General features: G+C 47.8%; 1 protein-coding gene and 1 pseudogene across 1 annotated transcript; both read right to left on the reverse strand.

Annotated features, from left to right (window-relative positions):
- Positions 1-17,539: 17,539 nt before the first annotated feature.
- LOC136653749 (perforin-1-like) lies at positions 17,540-22,576 on the reverse strand. The gene is made up of 3 exons (XM_066630629.1): positions 22,561-22,576; positions 20,314-20,884; positions 17,540-18,653 (listed from the first exon to the last, which is right to left on the reverse strand). Exons 1-3 carry the CDS (start codon positions 22,574-22,576, stop codon positions 17,540-17,542), a joined length of 1,701 nt encoding a protein of 566 aa, XP_066486726.1.
- A 3,908-nt stretch (positions 22,577-26,484) lies between these two features.
- Positions 26,485-26,601, reverse strand: LOC136654568 (5S ribosomal RNA; annotated as a pseudogene).
- Positions 26,602-26,734: the final 133 nt, after the last annotated feature.

Below are 26,734 nucleotides of genomic sequence, written 5' to 3' on the forward strand. Positions count from 1 at the left end.
GGGAGTAAATTGTACCTGTGTCAGGTATCAAAATGGGAACCCAGGAGGGGGTCCAGAAATGTCCTGGCTTCTTACAATTTCCACTCTCACCTGGGCTCACTTCCCACATAGGATGTTAGAGGCTGCTGTAAACCATAAGCACTGGGCCAAGGAATGCATACCTGACACTCCTTAAGAGTGTCAAATCTGGGAGGAAACTGGCCTGCTACAGTAGCTCTTTGGCTTGTGGATCCACTTTGAATGAAGGAGTCTCTAGGAGCTCAGGGACACAGTTGCAGGAGTACAGCTGCTGCAGAAGTAGGTTTTGGTCCACACAGGACACTTTCAATGGTAGTGTGAGCCTATGGTTGTAAACTTATCCACACTTTCCTGAGAGAAAGTCCCACTGAACACTAAAGGACTTACTTCTGAGTAGACATGGATAGGATTGTGCCCTAAGTACAATAATGCTAACTTCCTGCAATGTTTTTCTATATTTAAAGGATTATAGAGAGACTTGAGAGTGTGTTCAGCTTTCCGTAGTACTGTATCTAGCTGCTGAGGCCACGCGGGTGGGTCGACCTGGGCTCTGCATCAGGAAAAGTCTTTGGGAGAAATGGGATTTATTAACTGTGCAGAAGCAACAATTCCCCTGGCAAACATAAAGAAATACAGTGCTCTTACATCCCTCAAAATAGAAGTGGCACCTCCTGTCATGTGCCAGTTATATGTGGCATGTCACAGCAGTGCAGAAATCCATAACTGATGGGCATTTCCAAGATCCTTTTCTACAGTGTCAAGGGGGGGGGAAGCGTATGATGCAATTCCCCTGAACAATTGTTTCATCCAGTCTTGTGACATCGGACTGGTGCCCAGATCATCTAACAGTAGGAAAAGAGCAAGAGAGGCATTGTTTTGGCAAGCTCATTTTATGGACAGTTGTGAATGCTGACAATTGTATCAGTGGCACTGCAGTGGTACCAGTGCTCCTTTGAAGTCTGATGGTCAAATGGCAGCTCAGCCACTTGTGGTGGTGAACTAACTGCACAAAATGGTCTGTTGCCATTCACAGCAGCTATTGAGCACACTGCGCCACCGGATTGGGAGTTCTGGTGATGCAGCTTGTCCATAGGATTGGACTTTGCAATTTTAGAAACCCGGTCAGGACCAGAGTTACCATCGGGAAGAACTGCACAGACTGATAATTCCTTGAAATGCCCCAGTCTTCCACAGTCTGCAAATTCAGTGAGGCAGGGAGCTTTTTCTCCCCACCCCAGTATTACCAGGGTTCTGGCCTGATTTCCCATGGTCCTTCTTCCTTCAGCCACAACATTGGCAGGTGTCTAATCTCTGATTGCTCCTCCTTAGGCAGTAGGAGTTGATTCACTTCCTGGAGCTTTGTGATTGTTTGAACCTGATCTCCCCTCACAGTTTAACGTATGGGACAATTGCCTTTCCTCTAGGTGGGCATCTGTCATGTTGCCTCCAGCGGTGTCCCCATCCTGAGGCAATCCAGGCAGCCGTGTCCCCATTTGGGAGGCTCAGGACTGGACTGTTATTTCCTCAATTTTCATGATAATTCTTCTGCAATTGATTTGGTCCCCTGCCCAAAAATACAACTGGGCACCAATGTTGGTAGAGAAGTGGATAAGCACAAACATTGCAGCATATTATTCCCTATTACAATTTAGGAACTTAATAAGGGTAATTTCCAATTGGGGCACACTGCTTACTATAAATTCATTTTTGTTTTTAAGTTTTTAGCTCTTGTGATGGTGAAGTTGTTTTGCTTATAAACAAGGCCGAGCCAGGTGAAATATGGAAGCCTGTGGAGGCTGGTGGAGGCTGGTGGGTGATCAAAGTGTGGTGGCTGCAGTGCCCTGTGTAAAAACGTAAAGATGCCAAAGCATTGAGCAGATTGCAGTTCACCTTTATTTGCCTAACTCATGCAGGCTATTCAGAATGCGCCTTGGTCTTGGTGCAGATTTGAACCCGAAAAGGCATAGAATACACTCATGGGTGAAAAGTGTGAGAGAGTGAGATTAAGAGAATGTGATGTGTGCCACAGCTTTATCAGATGCATCTCTGATTGGCTTTGGCTGCAGGGTTGGAAAAATTAAATGGGAAAAGATGGGATGGACACTGGATCATTAGGGGCAAGCAGACACTACAGAGAAAGCCAAGGTCAAACATACCATAGACACTCACCTGTAAGGTGCTCTCACACATAAGGCGAGGGCAGGTTTTCAGCAAAAAAATTTTTTTAAATCATGGCATGTTCCATGGGTACGTCAGGGGTAAAACTTGGGGAAGGGGTTTGTGAGGACAAGTGGCAGCTTGCCCTGCAGCCTGATTGAAAGGGGGGTGTCAGGGTGTTTATGGCATATTTCATATTGTTAGATATTGTTTGGCAGTGAGATTACACTGTGGCATGTTAGAGCAGGAGTGTTTGGTAATAACAGTGGTTTGACCCTACAACAGTGGAAAGTTCAACTGGATCCAAGAAACACCAAGGACATCTGGAAAACTGGTAAGGGGCAATATTCTTAGAAATATTATTATTATTTATTTTATTAATTTATACCCCGCCTTTTTGCCCAACAGGCACACAAAGCAGCTTACAACACTTTGAAAAATATAACATTAAAAACAATCATTAACAACAATTTACAATAATTAAAAAATCTAAAAACAAACAAACCCCGTGAATTTTCATATAAAAGCAAGAACGCCAGCCAGCCTGTCAACAATTAAAAGCTTTTTGAAATAAAAAAGGTCTTCAGTCCACGCCGAAAAGTTAGCAACGAGGGAGCAGTTCTCAGTTCTAAGGGGAGGGTATTCCACAGTTCGGGGGCCACCACCGAGAACAAGGTACAAGGGAATATGGAGAACAAGCTTTAGATGGCAAAGCAGGCAGAAGAGTAAGCAGAAGGTTCACTTGCTTTTCAAATGCTGAACAGCCTGGCAGGCAAAGTCGCCTTGAACATTAGATAGTGGATGAGAAGGAACGCATCACAGGTGTGAGAAATCAGCTATAGGGGAAGGAGACAAGGTGGACCTGACATAAGTTCTGATTAGATAACAACTTGGGGTGGCATAACTCAGTCTATTTGTGATTGAATGATTAGTTCTGGACACCTTGTGCGTCATAGGAACATAAGAACAGCCCCACTGGATCAGGCCATAGGCCCATCTAGTCCAGCTTCCTGTATCTCACAGCAGCCCACCAAATGCCCCAGGGAGCACACCAGAAAACAAGAGACCTCATTCTGGCGCCCTCCCTTGCATCTGGCATTCTGACATAGCTCATTTCTAAAATCAGGAGGTTGTACATACACATCATGGCTTGTAACCCGTAATGGATTTTTCCTCCAGAAACCTGTCCAATCCCCCTTTAAAGGTGTCCAGGCCATACGCCATCAACACATCCTGTGGCAAGGAGTTCCACAGAGCAACCTCATGCTGAGTAAAGAAATATTTTCTTTTGTCTGTTTTAACTCTCCCAGCACTCAATTTCAGAGGATGTCCCCTGGTTCTGGTGTTATGTGAGAGTGTAAAGAGCATCTCTCTATCCACTTTTTCTTTCCTGTGCATAATTTTGTATGTCTCAATCATGTCCCCCCTCAGGCGTCTCTTTTCTAGGCTGAAGAGGCCCAAACGCCATAGCCTTTCCTCATAAGGAATGTGCCCCAGGCCAGTAATCATTTTAGTTGCTCTCTTTTGCACCTTTTCCATTTCCACTGTATCCTCTTTGAGATGCGGCGACCAGAACAGGACACAATACTCCAGGTGTGGCCTTACCATCGATTTGTGCAACGGCATTATAATATTAGCCGTTTTGTTCTCAATACCCTTCCTAATGATCCCAAGCATAGAATTGGCCTTCTTCACTGCCGCCGCACATTGGGTAGACACTTTCATCGACCTGTCCACCCCCCCCCCAAGATCTCTCTCCTGATCTTTCACAGACAGCTCAGAACCCATCAGCCTATATGTGAAGGTTTGATTTTTTGCCCCAATGTGCATGACCTTACACTTAATGACATTGAAGCACATCTGCCATTTTGCCACCCATTCTGCCGGTCTGGAGAGATCCTTCTGGAGCTCCTCACAGTCCCTTCTGGTCTTCACCACTTGGAAAAGTTTGTCGTCCACAAACTTTGCCACCTCACTGCTCAACCCTGTCTCCGGGTCATTTATGAAGAGGTTGAAGAGCACCGGCCCCAGGACAGATCCTTGGGGCACACCGCTTTTCACCTCTCTCCATTGTGAAAATTGCCCATTGACACCCACTCTCTGTTTCCTGGTCTTCAACCAGTTCTCTATCCATGAGAGGAACTGTCCTCTAATTCCCTGACTGTGGAGTTTTTCAGTAGCCTTTGGTGTGGGACCGTGTCGAACGCGTTCTGAAAGTCCAGATATATAATGTCTATGGGTTCTCCTGCAAACACATGCCTGTTGACCATTTCAAAGAATTCTATAAGGTTCATGAGGCAAGACTTACCTTTACAGAAGCCAGGCTGATTCTCCCTCAGCAAGGCCTGTTCGTCTATGTGTTTTGAGATTCTATCTTTGATGAGGCATTCCACCATCTTACCCAGTATAGATGTTAGGCTGACTGGCCTAGAGTTTTCCAGGTCCCCCCTCTTTCCCTTTTTAAAGATAGGCGTGACATTTGCTATCCTCCAATCTTCTGGCACTATGGCCGTTTTGAGGGACAAGTTGCATATTTTAGTCAAGAGAGCAGTAACTTCATTCTTCGATCCTTAATAACTCTTGGGTGGATGCCATCAGGGCCCGGTGACTTATTGATCTTTAATTTATCAATGAGATCTGAAACATCTTCTCTTTTAACCTCTATCGGACTTAATTCCTTGGTCAGGAGGGGCTGTTCGGGCAGCAGTATCTGCCCGAGGTCTTCTGCCGTGAAGACAGATGCAAAGAACTCATTCAATTTTTCTGCCATCTCTAAGTCTCCTTTTATCTCCCCTTTCCCTCCCTCACCATCCAGAGGGCCAACCGCTTCTCTGGCGGGTTTCCTGCTTCTAACATATTTGAAGAAGCTTTTATTATTCCCCTTAATGTTGCTGGCCATGCGTTCCTCATAGTCTCACTTGGCCTCCCATATCACCTTCTTACATTTCTTTTGCCACAGTTTATGTTGAAAAACTGGGAAATTTCCTATAACTGCACACAAAGAAAGTCTAGTCTTTGCTGTTGAGCCTGGATCTGCTGCACGAATTGCTGCTGGAGTGAATTTCCATCTGCTAAGGCAGTGTTTCTCAAACTGTGAGTTGGGACCCACTAGGTTGGTCGTGAGCCAATTTCCGGCGTGTCACCATTCATTTCAATATTTTATTTTTAATATATTAGATGTGATGCTACCATGGGATGTGACTGTGTTTGGCGAAACGTGACAGATCTGTACTTTTACCAGGCTGCTATGCATATGCTTTTAATAATGATTGTCAATGGGACTTACCCTTGGGTAGGTGTGGGTAAGATAGCAGCCCAGGATTGTTAAAAATTTTCCCACTCGATGATGTCACTTCTGATCATGATAACACTTCTGGTGGGTCCTGACAGATTCTCATTCTAAAAAGTGGGTCCCGGTGCTAAATGTATGAGAACCACTGTGCTAAGGTAAAAAAGAGAGCGACTAAGATGATTACGGGGCTGGGGCACCTTCCTTATGAGGAAAGGCTACAGCGTTTGGGCCTCTTCAGCCTAGAAAAGAGATGCCTGAGGCGGGACATGATTGAGACATACAAAATTATGCAGGGGGTGGACAGAGTGGATAGGAAGATGCTCTTTACACTCTCACATAATACCAGAACCAGGGGACATCCACTAAAATTGAGTGTTGGGCAGGTTAGGACAGACAAAAGAAAATATTTCTTTACTCAGCGCGTGGTCGGTCTGTGGAACTCCTTGCCACAGGATGTGGTGCTGACTTCTAGCCTAGATGCCTTTAAAAGGGGATTGGATAAGTTTCTGGAGGAAAAATCCATTCTGGGGTACAAGCCATGATGTGTATGCGCAACCTCCTGATTTTAGAAATGGGTTATGACAGAATGCCAGATGCAAGGGAGGGCACCAGGATGAGGTCTCTTGTTATCTGGTGTGCTCCCTGGGGCATTTGGTGGGCCGCTGTGAGATACAGGAAGCTGGACTAGATGGGCCTATGGCCTGATCCAGTGGGGCTGTTCTTATGTTCTTATGTTCTAATTGAATTGGCAGTTAGTCAGTGTAGTCTAAATTAGTTTTGTTGTTTTCTTTGCTGAATGTGTAGTGATCCCAGGAACCATTTTCCATCTACCCTAGGCAGGATGAGCATTTGAGTAAATGTAACTTAACTTTCCTGTATAAACCATTCTGCTTTGAATGCATGTGCGTGCCTCATCAATCTGGTAAAAGGTTGCTCCGGAGGGCAACCTGGCATATTAAACCTGGTTTATTCAAGAGCAAGCACTAGGCAGTGGGTTATTGAGGCTGAGCGTGAGCAGTCAGCCCCACAAGAGTGCAGAAGCCATTGAGGCAGGAAGTGATGGGGGGAGACAGGGAAAACAAATCTGAACCATGCCACGGTTTTTGAAGACATTTACAAGGTACTTGGCAGTACTGTGTGCCATTCCTCCTCTATGTACGTATAATGGAGCAGCTCAAAGGGAGGAAGTGAGGGAAGGAGATGAGAGGAATTTTTTCCAATCTACAGTTGTACTGAGCTTGGAGATGACAGGCTTTAAGTCCCAGGTGAGCTCCTGCATGCTGATCCTCTGGGCTCCTCCTGGCTGCCACAACACCCCTGAACTACCCTGACCAACCCACATATAGACCAAGGAGATGATCTGTGCTGGATTTGTTGGTAAAAATTTCTCACCTTACAGGCAAGTATCTACGGTACTTGAAACATTTCAGAGGCTGTTCCGTCAGGGAGCATTTAGCTTCACAGTGTCCTGTGAAAGTATTCTTTTTCTTTCTTCCAAAGGAGGGAAATAGAAGTAATCCCAGCAAGAAGGGCCTCCAAGGTGGGGGCCACAGATCAAGTAGTACTTGTAATACAGTAACCCATGCTTTAGGTGACAAACATGGTCGTATGAATCCCAAGCTGTCATCGACACAAAGCATTCCCCCAAACGATCATCCCTTCCTAAGTCCTCATCCCAGACCTCTATCCAGAAGTGGGGGGAATCTTCTGGGAGGTGGATGATTCCAAAATCCAAGTTGGTGTTCCATTCTGGGTTATTGAAGTTCCAAATGGTGGGCGTGCACATTATTTTATCTTTGAAGATCACCTTGACGTACCCGTCAGAAGCTGTGATGTAGTCCCCCCATAAATGCTCAGCCTTTTTTATGGTCACCATCAGCTTGGCCAGGCCTGGCTGTTGTGGGCAGCACATGGAGTTGGTGAAGTTATTTGTGGGGCACTTGCAAGAGCAGGTGTCCCAGGTACTCTGTTGGACCCCTGGTGGGCAGGAAGGGGTGCAGTTCCTCCACAGAACTCTTCCTTTCACATACTTGCTTACTGCCTGCCGCAAGCTGTTCCTCCGAGGGTCGTTTTGATCCAGCAAAGCATGGAGTGGCTCTACGGAGTAGGAAATCAGGCCAGGTTCAGATCTGACACTTTTTAACCACACTTTGGGATCACTCCAGAATGAGACATAAGGACTGTTTGAAGACCCACCAATAATGTACCTCCTCTGTTCTCTTCGTAGCCAGCGACCAGCGAGTTTTTGGAGTGTCTCCTTACACTTCTGGAAATGTGGGTCCTTGGTCACTTCATCAAAACCGATAATGTAACGCACCTCAATTTCCAGGCATTTACTGATCTCAGAGACAGTGAATCTTTCCATTTGGAGTCTGCACATTGGAAGGGCCGTCAAGATCCTGACCGCTGCTCCCAAGTCACATTCTGTGATAAAGTGCGTCCCGTAGCTGCGAATCAGGTCGTGATAACTCCCCTTTGAGTCGCGATCATACTTTTCTGGGAGACGTTTTACACTGTATTTAAAACTCCGAAGAACTGATTTATCTTTGTCGATACTGAACCTGCAAGAAACAGAAGGAGAGAGCTGTAGAGGAGTTACATCATCTATCATTGACTTTGCTTTACAATCCTGTAAAATCTATACAGTTTTCAAAGCACGAGAGTTCTGAGGTGATCATAAGAATGGTTTTTGCCGAATCCGACTATCCAAATATCTCTTTAGTCAAGCATTTTATGTGCACGAGCAGGCAAGCAGATTCCTCTGAGATGGAGAAAGTCTCCAACAGGTCATGTCTGATAACTACACCCTGCCACATTTTCCTTGACACCTTAAAGCCACTTAAAAGAATCATTGCTGCAGTGGCTTACCCAGGGGTAGAGTTTCCCCATAATCTCTGGCTGAGCCACTTGGGGTCCATTTGCCACTTGGCCTGCCTGTTCCAGCACAAGATAGGATTGTGCTGCAAGGCCACCGAAGTCTAAGTTGAGTACTGAGTCAATAGCTGCAAACATGCTGTAAAGCACTTTCACATCAACTCAGGAAGAGGCCAGGCTGACAAAAGGACATGCACTGGCTTCCTGACCGGCACTAGGGTTGGGAGATGGTAGCAGGAGAGGGGAATGAAGGCAAGGAGGGGTTGTTTCTGGAAGGGGAGAGGGTGACCTGGGGATGGATTCGGCCCAGGATGGGGCTGGTCACTGTGGTATAGGCCGTATCCCAACCCCCAGTCCCACCCCAAGCAGCTTTACTCAGGCCGCTTGAATTTGCACCTGTGAAATCGAAGGCACAGATACTAGTAGCCGCATAGGGCTGCCTGGGGCATTGCTTACAGTAAGGGGTAGGAAATCCCATTCCTCCAAGTTGCACCCCAGCTTGCTCCTACCCTGCACTGGATTCAGCATAGGCCATTCGGCCTGCCAGTTCCAGCGCAGGTTAGGATTGTGCCCTAACAGGCCACAGATGCTAAAATGAGTTTACATGTTATGTCATGTGAGACATCACACTTGGCCACAAGTCACTTAGAAGTTACTGCTGGTTTTTTGGAAATCACTCCTTCTTCCCACCCAGGTTTTTCAAACTCCACCCTGCAGGGATAATCAGTTTGCACACGCTGCCCTCCTCCCACTCCAGCACTCTGCATTTCACCACCTTCCTCACTTGTAGTATGAGCAGGAGACATGATGGAGAAGGAAAATGTAGCTGTCGTGTGAAACCCTCTCTTCGATGAATGAAGTGAAATCAGAATGGGATCCTGCCAGAATCCTTTGGAAGTTGGCACTGGATTTCACGTCCACGTCCAGGTCTGCCTTCCAGTCATTTTTTACGGTTAAGTTTGTTATCACCTCAGCCACAGAAAGGACTGACTTGAGTACAGAGTGCTGCACTTTCTGCTGGCATGAAATGTTGGCTTTCCAGTTAGTGACGGCCACAGGAAGCCACTGTGCACTGCTCCATTTCTGTAAGGGATTGTCACACAAGGTGCAGGCACCGCCTGACGTTTGCCATTCATGCAGATCCATCAGATGATCAGATGCATCATCCAAATTGGTTATATCCACGCCGTGTTCTGCATAGCGAACGCCGGGTACAAACTGATGAGCCTTCTGGCACTCAAGAGCTGTGCCTGTCCTGCATTGTGGAGACACAGGAGTGAAATGGAGGAAGAAGAGAACCACGCAGGCTGCCAGGACGGGGCTCCCTTTGTGCATGTCTGGTCCAACACGAAATCACCCTAAATGAGAAAAAGGGAAAGAAAAGAAGGTTGTTGACTTGCTAACCGAGGAATGCGTTGCAAGTTACTCCAGCGGTACCACCAGAGTGTCGCAGCATTGCAGGAAAGCATGCGCCATCCCATGCATGCTTAGTCAGTGGAACTCATTGCCACAAGATGTGGGGATGATGACTACCTCTGGGTGCTTCTTCCCTTTCATTAGTTTACTTTGTGAACTTGAGTTGTTGAAAAATGCACAAATGGACTCCCAGCACAAATGGCCAGAGGTGCAGGGCTTGTGCCAAACGTTCTCCCAGGCCACACAGGAGCTGGCAATGTTGTGGCTGGGGAAGGTAATGGGCTGTTAAAGGGAGGGTTAGGGGAAGAAGAGGAGAGAAACTCATGGCATGGCCCCAGCAGGTTCATGGAATGACCAGCCATAATGGGACTAATTCTGAGTAGAGCTGCAAAGGATTGGGTCGGACTGGTAAATCTCCAAGCTGCTGTGTGTGACCCTCCTTCTATTTGCAGCTTCTGACCCCACTCTAGCTCAGTCCATCCCATTCCCCTCTGCTTTGTTTCAAATGGGATGGGGAAATCAGGGGAGTATTCAAAGAGTACTCGAACAACCCCCCCCCCCCCAGAGCAGCTCCGCTTTCCTCTATGGAGCAAAGACTAACTTATGATTCAAAAAGACTTGAGACGGAAGTCTTTTTGCATTGCAAAACTGCTCTGCGACTCTGGGACTTTCTATGACTCAGAAAGTCCACCTGTTAGGACTTGCTTTGAATCAAGCCGTGCTGGACTTTGCCATCTCTGGTTTCCAGTGATTGAGCCACCCATGACCACTGACAGGATATCCTTTCCAAAGCATCATTTGCCTCTTCCAAAGAACGATGCCCACTTACTCTCTTCTACCCCATGAGAGCAAGAGAGCTGGTTACCATTGTCCCATCCCTTGAAGGCCCCCTTCACCTACCTCACTGCTGTCTTTGCTTCTCTGGGTCAGCTCACCAGACTTCAAGAGAGGTCAGGCTTCAAGTGTTCACCTAACCAGGTTTCTAAAGAATAAACTTCCTCCTTGAGAGGCAGTGGCTTATTGTCCAAGCGCACCCCCACAGCTGATGCCCATTAGGTGTGCACATCACACTCCGTTTGATACACCAGATAGCAGCCTCCCCTCCTCTGCCTTTTTGCCTCTGTTAATTATTTATATTTGGCTTGCATGTGTTGCATTATCTGCACCCACCAGTAAAACACCATACCGAGGCTTAGGTTTTAACTGGGCCACTTTTATTAACAAGTTTAACAACGAAATGCAGCGTGGATGGTTTAACTATCAAGGCCAGCCCCCTAGTGTGTGGGGCACTAAGTAAGGGGGAGATGACTGTAGCTGTCTACCTCCCCTGCAAGTATCTTAGGGTGAACCACCCGACTCGAACCAGTCCAAAACGTCGGCCTGTCCTTGTCCCCCCCAAAGGGTCAAGGCAGCTGAACTGCTCAGCCCATAGGACAAACCTTGCAAAGGTTTGGCAATTCAGTCAAGGGCTTGCCAGTCAGCCTCCTCGAGGTGCTCAGGCATCGGAAGAGTGGTCACTGCCCACCCCTGACCTTGCTGCCTCAGTTTGGACACCAGATGTCAAAAACTGCCTGACCAGCCCCACAAGAATCACGCCAAGGGACCAGGAAATGAACTAACCGATTAGGGGTGTCACCTGGGCCCAGCCCTGGTGGCCAGGGTTTCCTCAGGAGCAGGGGTCTCCTCATGGGTAAGGCACGTGTGCTGCCAGCACTGGGCCCCCCAGGCAGGGCATCTCCCCGGGAGTAGGGCCTGGGGCCTCCTGGGAGCATCAAACAGCCACCTGGCCAGAAAGGGCTAAGCCAGAGACTGGCTTCATAAGCAGCCTGGGCAGCCTAGGGCGAGGGCGCTCCTCCCCAGGCAGCAGCAGTGCCGGAGGGAAGGCCAGAGGGGGTAGCAACCCCGGCATTATTTGGGTGGTCCAGGACCCAAAAGGGAATTTGACTGCCTTGGCCCTTGAGAGAGTGAGCTGGAACTGAGAGCTCCCAGAACTGGGACCCGCCCGGGCTCCTGGGGTGACCTCAGGAGAGGCAAGTCTACAGACTCACAGCTAACTCTCCCTAACGGTGGACAGCAGATCGAGGTGCAACTGCTGAGGCACCTGGGGTTCTCCTGAGGACATCTGGGCTGACCCCGGACACCAGTACTGCAGCTCCCGGAAACCCATATCCCTGGATGACAGGCACCAGCCGGAGAGCCCCGCCTGGCTCCTCAAGGGGTCGGGAAGGGTCAGGGAACGATCCTATTCTGTGTTGACGGCACGTGTTTATGTAAGCGAAAAGGGCGCTATGAAAAGCGAAAAGGTAAGAGTGTTGGGCGGGTTAGGATAGGCAAAAGAAAATATTTCTTTACTCAGCGTGTGGTCGGTCTGTGGAACTCCTTGCCACAGGATTTGGTGCTGGCGTCTAGCCTAGACACCTTTAAAGGGGGATTGGACAAGTTTCTGGAGGAAAAATCCATTACGGGGTACAAGCCATGATGTGTATGCGCAACCTCCTGATTTTAGAAATGGGTTATGTCAGAATGCCAGATGCAAGGGAGGGCACCAGGATGCAAGTCTCTTGCTGTCTTGTGTGCTCCCTGGGGCATTTGATGGGCCACTGTGAGATACAGGAAGCTGGACTAGATGGGTCTATGGCCTGATCCAGGGGGCTGTTCTTATGTTCTTAACTACAATTCCCAGGAAGCCTTGCAGGTCTCTTGTTATCTGGTGTGCTCCCTGGGGCATTTGGTGGGCCGCTGTGAGATACGGGAAGCTGGACTAGATGGGCCTATGGCCTGATCCAGTAGGGCTGTTCTTATGTTCTTATGGCCTGTGACGTAACAGGGCCCATGAATGTCAAACGTCTGACTCAAGTAAACCGCCTGTGCAAAACAGCCGTGTCTGTCTCCCGTTCTTCTCTCCATCAACGACCGCCCGTCATCAACAGGGTAAGCCCCCCACGTTTGGTCGCACACCAGGGGGCGGGGACTTTGCCCGCCATGGACATTACAGAGGGATACCTACTGTGCTGCTAAGAAACATATCCTTTTAATATCCTGGGGACAAGATGTGGGTCTGGGAACTCCAAGATCTTACCAGGCCAAGCCTGCAAACTTGGCTGAGTTTGGAAGGATCTCTTCCCTCCCACCCCTCACAGGTATTCTCTCTGCCCCCTTTCCTCCTCCTGGAGAATGGAATGTTCCCAAAGGGGTGGCTGCAGCTGTGCTGAGTACTATATAGCCCCTAAAGTCAGTGACAGGAACATTGTGATATTTTGCCCTTCAGCAAGTATTTATGTGGTTTAATGCTAATGAGCCACCCTCTCAACACCAAACATTAACTATCTCAGATTCAGCCCCCCCCCCAATACTGGAGCTTCAAGTATACCTGACTGGCCCCTCTCCAGCCCTCTGCCCTGCATTCCTGGGCAATAGGTGATTGGATTAAATATTCCAGAGAGGTGAGACACAACCCTGTCCATCACAGATTCCCCATTCAGGATGTCTTTTTTTTCCAAATCGATGCACAAATGCAACATTAATGTATCATTTTTTTTAAAGATACTGCACTGCCTTGGGCCAGCCCACAGCCCATGAGCTTCTTTTTAAGATTGGGGGAAAGGAGTCTGCCAAGCGCAGGTCAAGTGCAGACATTATTTTTATTCCCTGTGCGCAAAGTAAACATGCAAAAAGTGCACAGATAAAATAGGCAGAGTAAAATAAAACAAACTTTGTGGAATGGTGCAGGGGTATGGAGAAGGTCGAAGGGTTGAGCGAATGTTGGGGGTTAGAGTAGGGAGGTTATACTGGGGGTGCGGGGTGCTAATTGGCCCAGGTGTGTCCATCATCTGTCAATGGAGGGGCACTCCCACACTGTTGCCGAAGTTCACAGTTGGTGATAATCAGCCTGGGAGAGAGATACCTTCTCACTGCAGAGAGAGTATAATAGGGAGGGCGGAAGATGGGCCTAGCCTTTGTGTCTTGGGTTGTGCCGTGCCCAAGGTCTCGCGATGGAGGGCTGGTACTGGCCTTGGCTGTTACAGGTTCTTTGAAACATTGTATTTGATTTTTTACTGTGGTTACTAAAGGGATGAGTTTTTGTTCCCTGGTTCTCCCCCTTCCCAGAGGGATTCCCATTTTGAGCACCAGGGCTGCAAATGTGGCCATTTTCAGGCCTCTGACCCAGTGGCGTCAGTAGGGTTTGTGCCACCCTGTGTGGGAGGCCAGTGTGTCAACCCCATGATGGACTTCCTGCCATTGAGAAGTGGTGTCACTCCCATGTGCACATCACACAGCTTTGCACCCACTAGCAGCACCGCTGCTCTGACCCTGTGTCACTTTGACCTTTCTGAGTGTGTCCCCAACTGAACTTAGAACTTATTTAAGAAAAACCAAGATTTTAAAAATCTTTGCGAGTAGTGGTGTCACTTCCATGTGCACATCACACAGTTCGGCCCGTGCCTCTTGAACCTACTAGCTACACCACTACTCTGACCCTGTAGCACTTTGACCTTTCTGAGTGCCCCCCCCCCCCACTGAACTTAGAAATCCAACTTGTTTGTATGTTTTGAAGGGTCAGGGACTAGACTTTGTAATTCATTTTGATTGGAACCTCTCAACAACAGGTGAAACCAGTAAACAGCTGTGGAATAAGATGTTGAGTTTTTGAAATGATGCAGCTTAGAGGGGTCAGAGACTCCCCCCCCCCCCATGTGCCTCATCTCCTCTTGTTCTTTTGGTTTGTGCTGGACATTAATCCCATATTAGTCTCCCCGTTGTTCATGGGAGAGGCTCAGTGAAGAACAGGTGATGTTTCAGTCATTCCTTTCAGTCACAAGGTGTTTTACAGCTGTTTTGAAAAGCCAGATTGAGAGAGAGAGAGAGAGAGAGAGAGAGTGCTCAGCTTCTGAGCTCTTAAGGCTGATTCTTTAGCTAGGACATCTGAAATTAGTCATAGAATCTTAGAGTTGGAATTGTCTTACAAGGCCATATAGTCCATCCCCTGCCTGTAGCAGGAAATCCACCTAGAGTAGTGGTTTCCAACCGTAATGAACCTGCAGACCACTGGGGCAAAAATTGGAATCATCTTGGACCACTTGTGGCTGTAGGGGGTCTGGTCTCAACCCATTCTGGTGGCCTGTCCCCTAAGCGCTCCCCCAGAGAGGACAGAGAAAGGACCACCCAGAAACCCAGCTGATACTTCAGCAGTTATGGCTGAGGGCAGTCCATTCTCCGCCCTCATTGATGGTCCATGGCAGATTTCTTGCTTGGTGAGACATTGGAAGTGATCAGAAGAGATTTTTTTCCCCCTGAGATCTCGCAGACCACTTCTCAGGGTCTTGTGGCCCACCTGTGGTGCACGGACCACAGGATGGGAGCCAGTGTCCTAGAGCAGGGGTCTCTAAACTTTTCGGCTAAAAGACCGCATCAAATAGCTGGTACAGTGTCGAGAGTCGGGAAAAAAAATTAAGTATAAAATTTAATTAAATACATTAGAGATGGAACTTAGATGAATTAATAAATGAATGGGCTCAAATGTCTTCTAGGACTTCTTCAAGCACAAACACAGCCCAAGAAATAAAGCACACACTTAAATGGACCCCCATTCCCTCACCCCACAAGCACAACTCTGGTTGTGTTTGGTCAACTGGACCAGAAGCTCTCAGGGGTTCAGAGTCCGGCTGTGGGCCGGATAGAGGCTCGCCGTGGGCCACATCTGGCCCCGGGCTGGGGTTTGGAGACTCCTGTCCTAGAGAATCTCCAGACAGCCCCTGTCAAAGGCCTCTAGTGAGGGAAAATCCAGCCCCAGGGCCCATGAGAGGGAGTAAATTGTACCTGGGTCAGGTATCAAAATGGGAACCCAGGAGGGGGTCCAGAAATGTCCTGGCTTCTTACAATTTCCACTCTCACCTGGGCTCACTTCCCACATAGGATGTTAGAGGCTGCTGTAAACCATAAGCACTGGGCCAAGGAATGCATACCTGACACTCCTTAAGAGTGTCAAATCTGGGAGGAAACTGGCCTGCTACAGTAGCTCTTTGGCTTGTGGATCCACTTTGAATGAAGGAGTCTCTAGGAGCTCAGGGACATAGCTGCAGGACTACAGCTGCTGCAGAAGTAGGTTTTGGTCCACACAGGACACTTTCAATGTAGTGTGAGCCTATGATTGGACTTGGCAATTTTAGAAATGCAGTCAGGACCAGAGTTACCATCTGCACAAACTGCTAATTCCTTGGAATACCCTAGTCTTTCACAGTCTGCAAATACAGTGGGGCAGGGAGCTTTTTCTCCCCACCCTAGTATTACCAGCATTCTGGCCTGATTTCCCATGGTCCTTCTTCCTTCAGCCACAACATTGGCAGGTGTCTAATCTCTGATTGCTCCTCCTGGGGCAGTAGGGGTTGATTCACTTCCTGGAGCTTTGCTATTGTTTGAACCTGATCTCCCCTCACAGCTTAATGTATGGGGCAATTGCCTTTCCTCTAGGTAGGCATCTGTCATGTTGCCTCCAGTGGTGTCCCCATCCGGAAGGCTCAGAATTGGGCTGCGAGTTCCTCAATTTTCATGGCAATTCTTCTGGAATTCATTTGGTGCTCCTATCCAAACCTACAAGTAGGTACCAATGTTAGAGAAGAAGTAGATAAGCACAAACATTGCAGCGTATTATTCCCTATTACAATGTATGAACTTAATAAGGGTAACTTCCAATTTGGGCACACTGCTTACGATAAATTCATTTTTTGTTTTTAACTTTCTATCTCTGGTGATAGTGTAGATTTTTTATTTTTTTATTTTTTTTTTGCTTTTAAACAAGGTCAGGCCAGGTGAAATATAGAAGCCTGTAGAGGCTGGTGGGTGATCCAAGTCTGAAGGTGTGGATGCAGGGCCCTGTGTGAAAACATAAACCATTGAACAGATTGCAGTTCACCTTTATTTGCCTAACTGATACAGGCTATTCAGAATGTGCATTGGACTTGGTGCAGATTTGAACCCTAAAAGGCATAGAATATACTCATGGGTGGAAAATCAGAGAGAGATTAAGATTAAGAACATGTAATGTGTGCCACAGCTTTACCAGATGCATCTCTGATTGGCTTTGGCTGCAGGGTTGGAAAAACTGATTGGCAAATGGTAGGATGGACACTGGATCATTAGGGAGAAGCAGAAACCACAGAGAAAGCCAAGATCAAACATACCATAGACACCCGCCTATAAGGCAATCTCACAGAAAAGGCGAGGGCAGCCATGATCAGTCAAAGATCATGGAATGCTCCACGACCCTTGGATAAGTCTGGGGCACAACTTAGGGAATGGGGCTTGTGAAGATGAGCTGCAGCTTGCCCTGGAGCCTGATTGAAAGGGGGGAAAGTGAGACACACCACTGTTTTTGAAGACATTCATAAGGTGCTTATGCAGTGCTGTCTGCCATTCCCTCTTTACGTGTAATGAAACAACTCAGAGGAAGAGAGAGAGGAAGTGAGGGGAAGTTTTTTCCTATCTGCAGTTGTACTGAGCTTGTGGATGACAGGCTTTAAGTCCCAGGGGCAGCAAACCTGCCTGCCTGCCTGCTGTGTCAAGTGAGGGCTAGTTGCAAAGTGCCCCCTGGAGCAGGAAGCTGTTGGGAAAAGTAAAGCATGGCCAGCTGAAGTGTGAACTACCCTGACCCCTGACCAACCCGCAGATAAGCCAAGGAGATGATCTGTGCTGGATTTTTTGGTTAAAAAACATTCTCGCCTTATAGGCAAGTATCTACAGTACTTGAAACATTTCAGTGGCTCTTCCGTCAGGGAACGTTTTGCTTCACGGTGTCTTGTGAAAATATTTTTTTCTATCTTTCCAGCTAGGGAAAGGGAAATAATCCCAGCAGATAGGGCCTCCAAGGTGCGGACCACAGATGAAGTTATACTTGAAAAGTAGGCTCCCTTGCTCTAGATGACAATTGTAAACATTTGAATCCCAAGCTTTCAACAATACAAAGCATTTCCCCAAAAGATCATCCCGTACAACGTCCTCATCCCAGACTTGTATTTCTAAGTGGGTGTACCCTTTTGTGAGTTGGATGATTCCAAAATCCAAGTTGACATTCCATTCTGGGTTATTGAAGTTCCAAATAGTGGGCGTGCACATTACCTTCTCTTTGAAGATCACCTTGACGTACGCGTCAGAACGTGAGAAGTAGTCCCCCCACAAACCCTTGGCACTTTTTATGGTCACCGTCAGCTTGGCCAGGCCTGGCTGTTGTGGGCAACACATGGCGTTGGTGAAGTCATTTGTGGGGCACTCACAGGAGCAGGAGTCCCATGTGCTCTGTTGAACCCCTGGTGGGCAGGAGGGGGTGCAGTTCCTCCACAGAACTCTTTCTCTCACATACGCGCTCACTGCCTGCCGCAAGCTGTCCCTCCGAGGGTCGTTTTTATCCAGCAAGGCATGGAGCGGCTCTACGGAGTAGGAAATCAGGCCAGGCTCAGATCTGACACTCTCCAACCAGTCTCCGGGGTCATTCCAGAATGCATAATTGTAAAAGTTCAACTGAAGGTACATGGACCCACCGTAAATGGACGTCACCTGATTCGGGAATCCCCAGGGGTAAATGAAGTCTTGTAGAGTCCCCTTGCAATTCTCGAAGTCTGGCTCCTTGGTCACTTTATCAAAACCGATAAGGTGACCCATCTGAATTTCCAGGCATTTACTGATCTCAGTGTCAGTGAATTCTTGCAGTTGCATCTTGCAAAATGGAAGAGCCGTCAAGAACCTGAAAGCTGCCCCCAGGTCAACTTCTTTTATAAAGTGCGTCCCGTAGAAGATAATCAGGCTGTGATAGTCCAGCTTTGAGTTGTGATCATACTTTTCTGGGAGAACCTTTACTTGGTCTTTAAAATTCTGACTAACTGATTTATCTTTGTCGATACTGAACCTGCAAGAAACAGAAGCAGAGAGCTGTAGAGGAGTTACATCATCAATCATGAACTTTTCTTTACCATCCTGTAAAATCACTACAGTTTTCAAAGCACAACAGGTTTGAGGTGAGCTTAAGAATGGTTTTTGCCAAACCAGATCATCTAATTATCTCTCTAGCCCAGCAATTTTTGTGCAAGGGCAGACAAGCAGATTAATCTGAGATGGAGAAAGTCTCCAACAGGTCATGCTTGACACCCACACACCCTGTCACTTTTTTTTTTCCTCGACAACTTGATTCATAACCCAGCCGGGGCCAAGCTCAAGGTCTTGCTTAGCTAGTGCCCAACCACTTTAAAGAATCATTTCTGCAATTTGAGGAGTTCCTTGTGTGCTAGCTAAAGCAGCCAGATAAGGGCTGAGGGATATATAGAAACTAGACAACCCACAAAGAGCATGCACGCAAAGGCAGTAAGACGAGACAAGGCCATGATATACAGGGGTATGGCTTGATCAGAGAAGAATTGCAAAGAGCAGCCAGACTGTTCCAACTTGAGAGTCAGCCCCATTTCCTGGAATTCCCCTCTCTCTCAAGTGACTGTACCCTGAATCACATCATGGGTGCAGAAGGGGATGATAGGCATGAATGCAGATTGGCGTCTTGGCCAGTTTGGGAGGAGGGAGCTGGATGTCAGAATGGGGGTTTGTAATTGAGGTTGGAGGCTCTCTCCTTCCATCTGCTGTAGGATCCACTTTGACATTGAAAGTACATGTCATCTTTTCTACAGCAACGGTCAGCTTTGTTTATGATCTAAGTTTCTTAGGGCACAATCCTGCCCTTCACTTGGTCTGGCGCAAGGAGTTGGCTAGGCCTGCGCACAGCGGCTAGAACAAGCCTCCACACTGACGGAGTCACCAAGCTGAGCCAACGCAACGCTCTGAGGTAGGCAGGGAGGAGGCGGGAGGGAGGTGTCCCTGGGTGGGCGGTGGGAGGCCCCAGGAGTGGGCGGGGACCGGGAGGTGGGGCTGGGATCAGGCAGCTATGCCGCATCCCAACCCCGTTCCTGGGGAGATCATAGAGGCTTCAAGCCTCTCCGCCCTTCTCACTGCATTTATTTTCTGGCCATTATTATTATTCATTTCATGTCACGGCTATTAGTATTTCTCAGTGCCACCTACCTCACAGCGTTTTTGTGAGGACAAAATAAGTGGAGGAACCATACATACCACCCTGGGTGTATATAAAAAGGGTGGTATAAAAATGTGATAAAAATTCATTATGTTCTATAGGGACGACAAAAATTTATGGGCCCTGGGCATCAAATGACCTAGCTACACCACTGGCCTGGAGCACTGCTCAGGGTAAGGGGTAGAAAATCAAGTTGCGCCACAGCCTGCTCCTACCCTGCGCTGGATACAGCGCAGGTCAGTTGGCCTGCCAGTTCCAGCGCAGGTTAGGATTGTGCCCTAACAATCCACAGATGCTAAAATGAGTTTACATGTTATGTCATGTGAGACATCACACTTGGCCACAAGTCACTTAGAAGTTACTGCTGGTTTTTTGGAAATCACTCCTTCTTCCCACCCAGGTTTTTCAAACTCCACTCTGCAGGGATAATCAGTTTGCACACACTGCCCTCCTCCCACTCCAGCACTCTGCATTTCACCACCTTCCTCACTTGTAGTATGAGCAGGAGACATGATGGAGAAGGAAAATGTAGTTGTGTGAAATCTTCCTTTTGGCGAATGAAGTGAAATCAGAATGGGATCCTGCCAGAATCCTTTGGAAGTTGGCACTGGATTTCACGTCCACGTCCAGCTCTGTCTTCCAATCATTTTTTATAGTTATTTTTGTTATCTCCTCAGCCACTGAAATGACTGACTTGGGGACAGAGTGTTGAACTTTCTTTTGGCATGAAATGTTGGCTTTCCAGTTAGTGACGGCCACAGGAATCTTCTGGAGTTTGTTGTGTTTCTGTAAGGGATTGTCACACAAGGTACAGGTGCCACCTGATGATTGCCATTCACGCAGATCCATCAGCTTGCCATGGGATGTATCCAAAGTGGTTATATCAATGCCATGTTCTGCATGGAGAAGGCCGGGTACAAATTGATGAGCCTTCTGGCACTCAAGAGCTGTGCCTGCCCTGCATTGTGGAGACACAGGAGTGAAATGGAGGAAGAAGAGAACCACGCAGGCTGCCAGGACGGGGCTCCCTTTGTGCATGTCTGGTCCAACACGAAAACACCCTAAATGAGAAAAAGAGAAAGAAAAGAAGGTTGTTGACTTGCTAACCGAGGAATGCGTTGCAAGTTACTCCAACAGTACAACCAGAGTGTCGCAGCATTGCAGGAAAGCATGCGCCACCCCATGCATGCTTAGTCAATGGAACTCATTGCCACAAGATGTGGTATAAGATACTACCACAAGATGCCACAAGATACTACCTCTGGGTGCTTCTTCCTTGTTATTAGTGAAAAGAAGAGAAATCTAATTATCCAGCATTGCAAAAGACTTGCTACTGCCATGTGCTGCGGCCTGCCAGCACAAATGGCCAGAGTTGCCATGCTTGTGCCAATAGTTCTCCCCGGTCATGCAGGAGCTGGTAACGTTGTGACTGGGGCAGTTTGTGGGCTGCTGAGGGGAGGACTGGGGAGGAATAAGAGAGAAACTCATATGGCATGTCTCCGGCAGACTCACTGAATGACCAGCCGTAGACTCACTGAATAGACCAGGGACTATTTCTGAGTAGAGCTGCAAAGGATTGGGTCATAATGATAAGTCTCCAAGATGCTGCATGTGACCCTCCTGCTCACCTCTTCTGTCCCCACTCCCATGCAGTCCGTCCCATTCCTTCCTGCTTTGTTTAGGGATGGGATGGAGACATCAGGGGAGTGTTCAAAGGGAACTGTGACCCCCCCCCCCAGCAGCAGCTCAGTTTTTTTCTGTGGAGCCGCACCTAACATGTGTATCAAAAAGACTCATGACTCAAATCTTTTTGAAACTGCTCTGGGCAACTTGGAAAGTCCAATCGTTAAGACTTGTTTTTTAATCAAGCCATGTTGGACTTCCGCAACTCTGGTTTCCAGTGATTGAGCCACCCATGACCACTGACAGGATATTCTCTCTAAAGGATCATTTGCCTCTTCCAAAGAATGATGCCCACTTGGGCTCTCAATCTCCATGAGAGCAAGGGAGCTGTCAAATTGAGAGCAGGACACCTTTGTCACATCCCTGGAAGGTCCCCTTCACATACCTGTCTGCTGTCTCTGCTTCTCCTGGTCAGCTCACCAGGCTTCAAGAGAGGTCAGGCTTCAAGTGTTCACCTAACCAGGCTTCAAAAGAATAAACTTCTTCCCTGAGAGGCAGCAGCTCTTTGTTCCAAGCTCACTCCCACAGCTGATGCCCAATAGGTGTACACGTGACACTCCATGCAATACACCAGATAGCAGCCTCCACTCCTCTGACTTTTTGCCTTTTAAATTATTTTATCTTTTGCATTATTCTGCACCCACCAATAAAAACACCCTATTGCTGCTTGGGTTTTAACTGGGTCACTTTCATTAACAAGTTTAACAACGAAATGCAGCAAGGATGGTTTAACTATCAAGGCCAGCCCCCAGCATGCGGGGCACTAAGGAAGGGGGAAATGACTGTAGCCGCCTACCTCTCCTGTGAGTATTTTAGGGTGAGCAATTCGACGCAAGGCCAGGTCCAGTCCAAAGCGTTGGCCTGTCCTCGTCCCCCCCAACGGGTCAAGGCAGCTGAACTGCTCAGTCCACAGGACAAGTCTTGCAAAGCTTTGGCAGTTCAGTCAAGGGCTTGCCAGTCATCCTCCTTGAGCTGATCAGGCATCATAAGAGTGGTCATGGCCCACCCTTGGCCCAGATGCCTGTTTGGACACCAGATGTCAAAAACTGCCTACCCAACCCCTCACGCATCGCGCCGAGTGGCCAGGAAGTGAACTAACCAGTTAGGGGGATACCTAGCCGTTTATACCCAGACCTCATCCTAGAGTCAGCTACTCTCATATATACTCTCACACTACATATGAGCAGGAGGGTAGGTGAACCGCTGGGATCGGACTGATTTCCAGTGGGCAAACATGCACCTAATGGAGCTCAGTCCTGCCCTCCAGCATGACTCCTCCAATTGGAGAGAAGCCCCAGCCTGGAACACAAGGTGAGGCAGAGCAATGGACTGTTAGCATGGTTGGTGCGCTAATGGTTTTTCATGGTAAGTTAAGACTTAAGAAAGCTTTTTTCCCCCCAATTTTCATTCTTTAAAAATGTACAAAGGGAATAAAACAAAACAAACATGAATGAAGATGGACTATACAATTCTAGTACATCCAAAAGGGTACATCCAGGGGACATCCACTAAAATTGAGTGTTGGGCGGGTTAGGACAGACAAAAGAAAATATTTCTTTACTCAGCGTCTGGTCGGTCTGTGGAACTCCTTGCCACAGGATGTGGTGATGGTGTCTAGCCTAGACGCCTTTAAAAGGGGATTGGACAAGTTTCTGGAGGAAAAATCCATTATGGGGTACAAGCCATGATGTGTATGCGCAACCTCCTGATTTTAGAAATGGGTCATGTCAGAATGCCAGGTGCAAGGGAGGGCACCAGGATGAGGTCTCTTGTTATCTGGTGTGCTCCCTGGGGCATTTGGTGGGCCGCTGTGAGATACAGGAAGCTGGACTAGATGGGCCTATGGCCTGATCCAGTGGGGCTGTTCTTATGTTCTTATGGTCACTGAAAGTGAAATCTTTTCCAAATGAAACGAAAAAGGAGAATGCCAAATCCAATTCTAAACCTGAAATAACAACAAGGAATAAAGAGAGACCAACATGGACAGAAAGGGATTTCTGATTCCGTTGTTTTTTTTAAAATTTTGCTCCCAAGGACTTTTTCATGCAGAGACCTTATGCACCAACATAACAGTTCCTTCTTGTCAAACAGCGAAGTCCAACTTAACTCCCCAAGTGGTGATGCAGCTGCCCGCTGAATCCTGCAAGGAAGTTTTGGCCTCCTGAGGATTCCTCCAGGTAAGGAAATATTTGTTTCTTTGCCTGGCCTTCTGGGTCTTCCTGGAACTGTGCAACCTCTATAGCTGACGCAAGTCCTTGTGGACCAACATCGGGAATCAAAGCCAGGAAGAGGATTAGGATATTGGCATGCACCATGATACCACCATGATACCACCCACTTCCCAGACCTGATCTGCCTTCCCCCATGCCGTCTCCTCCCCACTCCCCTCTTTCTGCTGCATTCTGACCATCCCCTCCTCATCCCAACCCATTGTCCTTAGTCTGCAGAGTTCAGGGCACATACTGTCCTTCACTGCAGTCAAGCAGTTCACAACATTTCATGCCTCCCTAATACCAGAAAGAAAGAGCCAAGAATCTTTAGCATGCTGCTAAAAACGTATCCTTTTAATATGCTGGGGACAAGATGTGGGTCTGGGAACTCCAAGATCTTACCAGGCCAAGCCTGCAAACTTGGCTGAGTTTGGAAGGATCTCTTCCCTCCCACCCCTCACAGGTATTCTCTCTGCCCCCTTTCCTCCTCCTGGAGAACGGAATGTTCCCAAAGGGGTGGCTGCAGCTGTGCTGAGTACTATATAGCCCCTAAAGTCAGTGGCAGGAACATTGTGATATTTTGCCCTTCAGCAAGTATTTATGTGGTTTAATGCTAATGAGCCACCCTCTCAACACCAAACATTAACTCTCTCAGATTCGCCCCCCCCCCGGCCTACCATGGAGCTTCAAGTATACCTGAGTGGCCCCTCTCCAGCCCTCTGCCCTGCATTCCTGGGCAATAGGTGATTGGATTAAATATTCCAGAGAGGTGAGACACAACCCTGTCCATCACAGATTCCCCATTCAGGATGTCTTTTTTTTTTTTTCCCAAATCGATGCACAAATGCAACATTAATGTATCATTTATTTTTAAAGATACTGCACTGCCTTGGGCCAGCCCACAGCCCATGAGCTTCTTTTTAAGATTGGGGGAAAGGAGTCCACCAAGCTCAGGTCAAGTGCAGGTATTTTTTTTTTTATTTGCAGTGCGCAAAGTAAACAGGCATAAAGTGCAAAAATCAAATAGACAGAGTAAAATAAATCTTACAAACTTTGTGGAATGGTGCAAGGGTATGGAGAAGGTCGAGGATCGAGCGAATGTTCGGGGTTAGAGTAGGGAGGTTATATTGGGGGTGCGGGGTGCTAATTGGCCAACCCCATGATGGTCTTCCTGCCATCGAGTAGCGAGTAGTGGTGTCACTCCCATAGGCACATCACAAAACTTTGCACCCACTAGCGACACTGCTGCTCTGACCCTGTGTCACTTTGACCTTTCTGAGTGCGTCCCCCACTGAACTTAGAAGTCCAACTTGTTTGTATGTTTTGAAGGGTCAGGAATTAGACTTTGTAATTTACTTTGATTGGAACCTCTCAGCAACAAGTGAAACCAGTAAACAGCTGTGGAACAAAATGTTGGGTTTTTGAAATGCTGGAATTTAGAGGGGTCAGAGCCAATTTTTTTCCCCATATTCCTCATCTCCTCTTGTTCTTTTGGTTTGTGCTAGTCATTATTCCCATATCAACCTGTCCATTGTTGATGGGAGAGGCTCAGTGAAGAACAGGTGATGTTTCTGTCATTCCTTTCAGTCACGAGGTGCTTTACAGCTGTTTTGAAAGGCCAGATTGAGAGAGAGACAGAGAGCGTCTCTGAAATTAATCATAAAATCTTAGAGTTGGAATGTACCTACAAGGCCATATAGTCCATCCCCGGCCTGTAGCAGGAATTCCTCCTAGAGCAGAGGTTCCCAACCTTTACAAACCCACAGACCACTGGGGCAAAAGCTGGAATCATCATGGATCACTTGTGGCTGTGGGGTGTCTGGTCTCCACCCATTCTATTGGTCTGTCCCCCAAGCGCTCCCCCACAAATTTCACAGGACTACAGAATTGAGGGTCAGAAAAGTTTTTCCCAAACTTTATGGTGGTTTGATATGAATTTGGGGTGCAGATTCTAAAAATGGCATCCGTTTTGCCCTATCATGTCTAGTTTTGGAGATATAGTATAGCCTCATTAATGAATAGTTCAAGCAGCTTTCTCATGAGGAAGCCATGGTGTAGGAATGTGTTGCAAGTTACTCCAGTGGTACAACCAGAGTGTCACAGCATTGCAGGAAAGCATGAGCCACCCCATGCATGCTTAGTTAGTGGAACTCATTGCCACAAGATGTGGGGATGATGTCTAGCTTTAGGTGCTTCCCTTACCTCAGCACCCGCCAAATGACATCAGATTGAGCATTGGATTAAATGGGCCACTTTTATTGATTTTTAGCCAAAACTCTGCAGCAGGGCTGAGTAGGGCAACCCTAAAAATCCCTCCCACATGGGGGGGTACTAAGTGGGGGAAATGGTCCTGGCCTTCTACGTCCCAAAATCCTGTAGGGCATCCGCCCAACTCCAGGTCATCACTCAACGAGTTGCTGAGCCCACCTTTCTTCACTGCCCCTGAAGGGTCAAGGCAGCAGAACAGCTAGACCTGTGGGGTGAACCCTGCCAGGGCTTCCCAAGTTGCCAGATCAATCAGTGGGCTTGCCAGCCAGCCTCCTGAAGTCGGTCAGGCATCATTGGAGCGCTTCTGGCTTACCCCTCTGATCTTGCTGCCTCAAATTGGACACTAAGATATAGCTCTGCCTACCCGACCCCACACTTCTGATGTCAAGTGACCAATTAACTAAACATACACCACCTGAACCTTAAATGAAATCCCAATGCCATCCCCCATGCCAGTCTGGAGTGGTTGGCAACCTTCAGTCTCGAAAGACTATGGTGTAAGCCTACAGCACCTGGTATTCTGAGGCGGTCTCCCATCCAAGTACTAACCAGGCCTGACCCTGCTTAGCTTCCAAGATCAGACAAGATCGGGCATGTGCAGGGTAACAGTTGCTGTCTGGAGAAGGCAAAAAAAAAAAACTACCTTCCAACGGCCAATGAGGATGGTAGCAAAGAATTCCTAAGCGAACCTCACTGAGTGGCCAGCTACTCTCAGACTAGATAGAGGCCGGGCAGGCAGGGTTGCCAACT

Source organism: Tiliqua scincoides, chromosome 5 (assembly GCF_035046505.1).
Source record: "Tiliqua scincoides isolate rTilSci1 chromosome 5, rTilSci1.hap2, whole genome shotgun sequence".
NCBI lineage: Eukaryota > Metazoa > Chordata > Lepidosauria > Squamata > Scincidae > Tiliqua > Tiliqua scincoides.

Bases quoted from the DNA above. Each gene is read 5' to 3' on its own strand.
- LOC136653749 (XM_066630629.1), bottom strand. The intron at 18,654-20,313 runs GTGAGGAAGGTG...TGTTTCTTGCAG, and splicing joins GTCTCCTGCTCATACTACAA to GTTCAGTATCGACAAAGATA.